Raw genomic sequence first — 2,758 nt, forward strand, 5'->3', positions numbered from 1 at the left:
CTTTCAAGTAGGAGATCAAGTCCTTGCTGTACGAAGACCCATAATTACTTCCTATAAACCTGTAGGGAAGTTCACTTCAAAATGGGATGTGCCATATGTCGTACAAGAAGCTTACTCAAATGGGGCTTACAAGCTGGTTGATGTGGATGGCATGAGAATCGGCCCTATCAATGGCAAGTTTTTGAAGAAGTATTATCCTTGAAGTTGCAATGCTCATTGACACATGAGCCTAAACTGCATGTTGCTACAATCCTGGCCCGCATGAGTCTAAACTATGTACGGCCCCACAAAAAAAGAAGAGTCCGCTAGGTTAGAAACTTCGAAAGAGGTGGCCTAGGCAAAAGTTAGGACATAAAAAAATAATAAATAAATTTAAAAAATCACCCAGTCTGAACTACGGCATGACTTGATCCTTTTCGCCGAGGTACGTAGGCAGCTTAGAGTTTCATTCTAAGTTCAGTCGCATAAGATCAAAGGATACATATTTCCCCAATTGTTGTTCGAATGAAGTATGAAGGAATGTAAGATCAAGCTGAAATGTCATCCTCCTGTTGAACTTTGATCTCATTTGATTTAAAGGGGGCAACCTCCATGGTAAATTGATATTTTCAATGGGCTGATTTTAAGAGGATGTCAAGTATTTGCATTGAAGTCCAAGGATTTTCTGTGTCTTCAGGTTCACCAAACCTTCAAGTTTGTCATCGTGGAGGAGCTGGTGCTGGCATAGTATTTGTCACTTCCCAAGGTGAAGTCTTGCCCTACTCCTTCACCTTGACAAAACTCTATTCCAACAATGTTGTTGAGTATCAAACATTAATACTTTGGCTTGAAATGGCCGTTCATATGAAGCAATTGCAATTGCAAGTTTTTGGAGACTCCCAGTTAGTGGTCAATCAACTTTTAGGTAGGTACGAGGTCAAGAAGCCTGAACTACGCCCATATCATGATTACGCTAAAAATTTAATGGGGTGGCTCGGTGATGTGACTATTCATCATGTGCCAAGGAAAGAAAACAAGAAGGCGGATGCTTTAGCTACCCTAGCTTCATCGTTAACCCTGCTTGATCAAGCACAAGTTACTGTCTGCAAAAAATGGGTAGTACCACCACCAAATGAGGCTGAAGGTGAAGAAAATGAACTCAAGCATCTTGTCACTGTTTCTGAAGTCGAGAAAGAAGAATGGCGACAACCCATTATCGACTACTTGTGCTATGGGATACTTCCAGCAAATCCGCGGAGAAGAACTGAAATCCGTCGTTGTGCACCTCGCTTCCTTTACTACATAGATACGCTATACAGTAGATCATTCGAGGGAGTACTCTTGTGATGCTTAGGGGAAGATGAAGCACTCCAAGCTTTGCAAGAAGCACATTCTGGGGTATGTGGGTCACACCAGTCTGGACCAAAGCTCCACTTCCATATAAAAAGGATGGGATATTATTGGCCAACGATGGTAAAAGATTGCATGGACTACGCTCGAAGATGCAAAGCTTATCAATTCTATGCGAATTTTATTCATCAACCTCCTGAAGTGTTGCACCCGACTGTGGCATCCTGACCATTTGAAGCTTGGGGATTTGATATTGTTCGACCACTGCCAAAGTCCTCTGGTGGGCACCTGTACATCCTGGGTGCAACCGACTACTTTGCAAAATGGGCTGAAGTTGTTGCTCTTAAGGAAGTAAAGAAGGAAAATGTTGCAAATTTCATCTGAGTTAACATTATTTATCGCTTTGGCATTCCTCGTTACATAATAACGGACAATGGAAAGTCATTTGATAATAGGTTGTTGAATAAAATTTATGATCTCTTTGGCTTCAATCAACGTAACTCTTCTATGTACAATGCTGCCACCAATGGTCTAGCTGAGGCATTCAACAAAACTCTATGCAACTTGCTAAAGAAAGTCGTCTTCAAATCCAAACAAGACTGGTATGACCTTATGGAAGAAGCTTTATGGGCATATAGGATGACTCACCGCACGCCAACACGAGCGACTCCTTATTCACTCGTTTATGGAGTCGAAGTCATCTTGCCACTTGAGCGTCAAATACCTTCATTACGACTTGCTATTCAAGAAGGGATCACTGATGAAGAAAATGCTCGACTTCAATTAGCAGAGTTGGAGGCTCTTGATGAGAATAGGTTGGAAGCTCAACAGAGTCTTGAATGTTATCAAACTCGATTGTCTCGCACCTTCAATAAAAGAGTTTGCCTAAGATCCTTTCAAGTAGGGGATCAAGTCTTTGCCATACTAATACCCATTATTACTTCCATTAAACCTGTAGGGAAGTTTACTTCAAAATGGGATGGGCCATATGTCGTGCAAGAAGCTTATTCAAGTGGGGCTTACAAGCTGGTTGATGCAGATGGCATGAGAATCGGCCCTATCAATGGCAAGTTTTTGAAGAAGTATTATCCTTCAAGCTACAAGGCTCCTTGACGCATAAGCCTAAACTGCATGTTCCTATACTTCTGGCCCGCATGAGTATAAACTGAGTACGACCCAAAAAAAAGGTCCGCTAGGTTAAAAAAACCTCGAAAGAGGCAGCCTAGGCAAAAGTTAGGACATAAAAAAAATAAAAAAATAAATAAAACAAAAAAATCACCCATTCTGAACTACGGTATGACTTGATCCTCTTCACCGAGGTATGTAGGCAGCTTAGAGTTTCATTCTGAGTTCAGTCGCATAAGTTCAAAAGATATATAATCCCCCATCGTTGTTCGAATGAAGTACGATGAAATATAATCCATTCAAT

The 2,758-nt window shown here is 41.2% G+C and overlaps 1 protein-coding gene across 1 annotated transcript; it reads left to right on the forward strand.

The window, feature by feature from the left end:
• Positions 1-630: 630 nt before the first annotated feature.
• LOC138885421 (uncharacterized) lies at positions 631-2,442 on the forward strand. Its single transcript, XM_070166367.1, has 2 exons — positions 631-1,297; positions 2,288-2,442. Exons 1-2 carry the CDS (start codon positions 631-633, stop codon positions 2,440-2,442), a joined length of 822 nt encoding a protein of 273 aa, XP_070022468.1.
• The last annotated feature ends 316 nt before the right edge of the window (positions 2,443-2,758 follow it).

This window comes from Nicotiana sylvestris, chromosome 2 (genome assembly GCF_000393655.2).
Source record: "Nicotiana sylvestris chromosome 2, ASM39365v2, whole genome shotgun sequence".
NCBI lineage: Eukaryota > Viridiplantae > Streptophyta > Magnoliopsida > Solanales > Solanaceae > Nicotiana > Nicotiana sylvestris.

Bases quoted from the DNA above. Each gene is read 5' to 3' on its own strand.
- LOC138885421 (XM_070166367.1), top strand. From the start codon at position 631: ATGTCAAGTATTTGCATTGAAGTCCAAGGATTTTCTGTGTCTTCAGGT. The intron at 1,298-2,287 runs GTAGATCATTCG...TTAAACCTGTAG, and splicing joins CTACATAGATACGCTATACA to GGAAGTTTACTTCAAAATGG.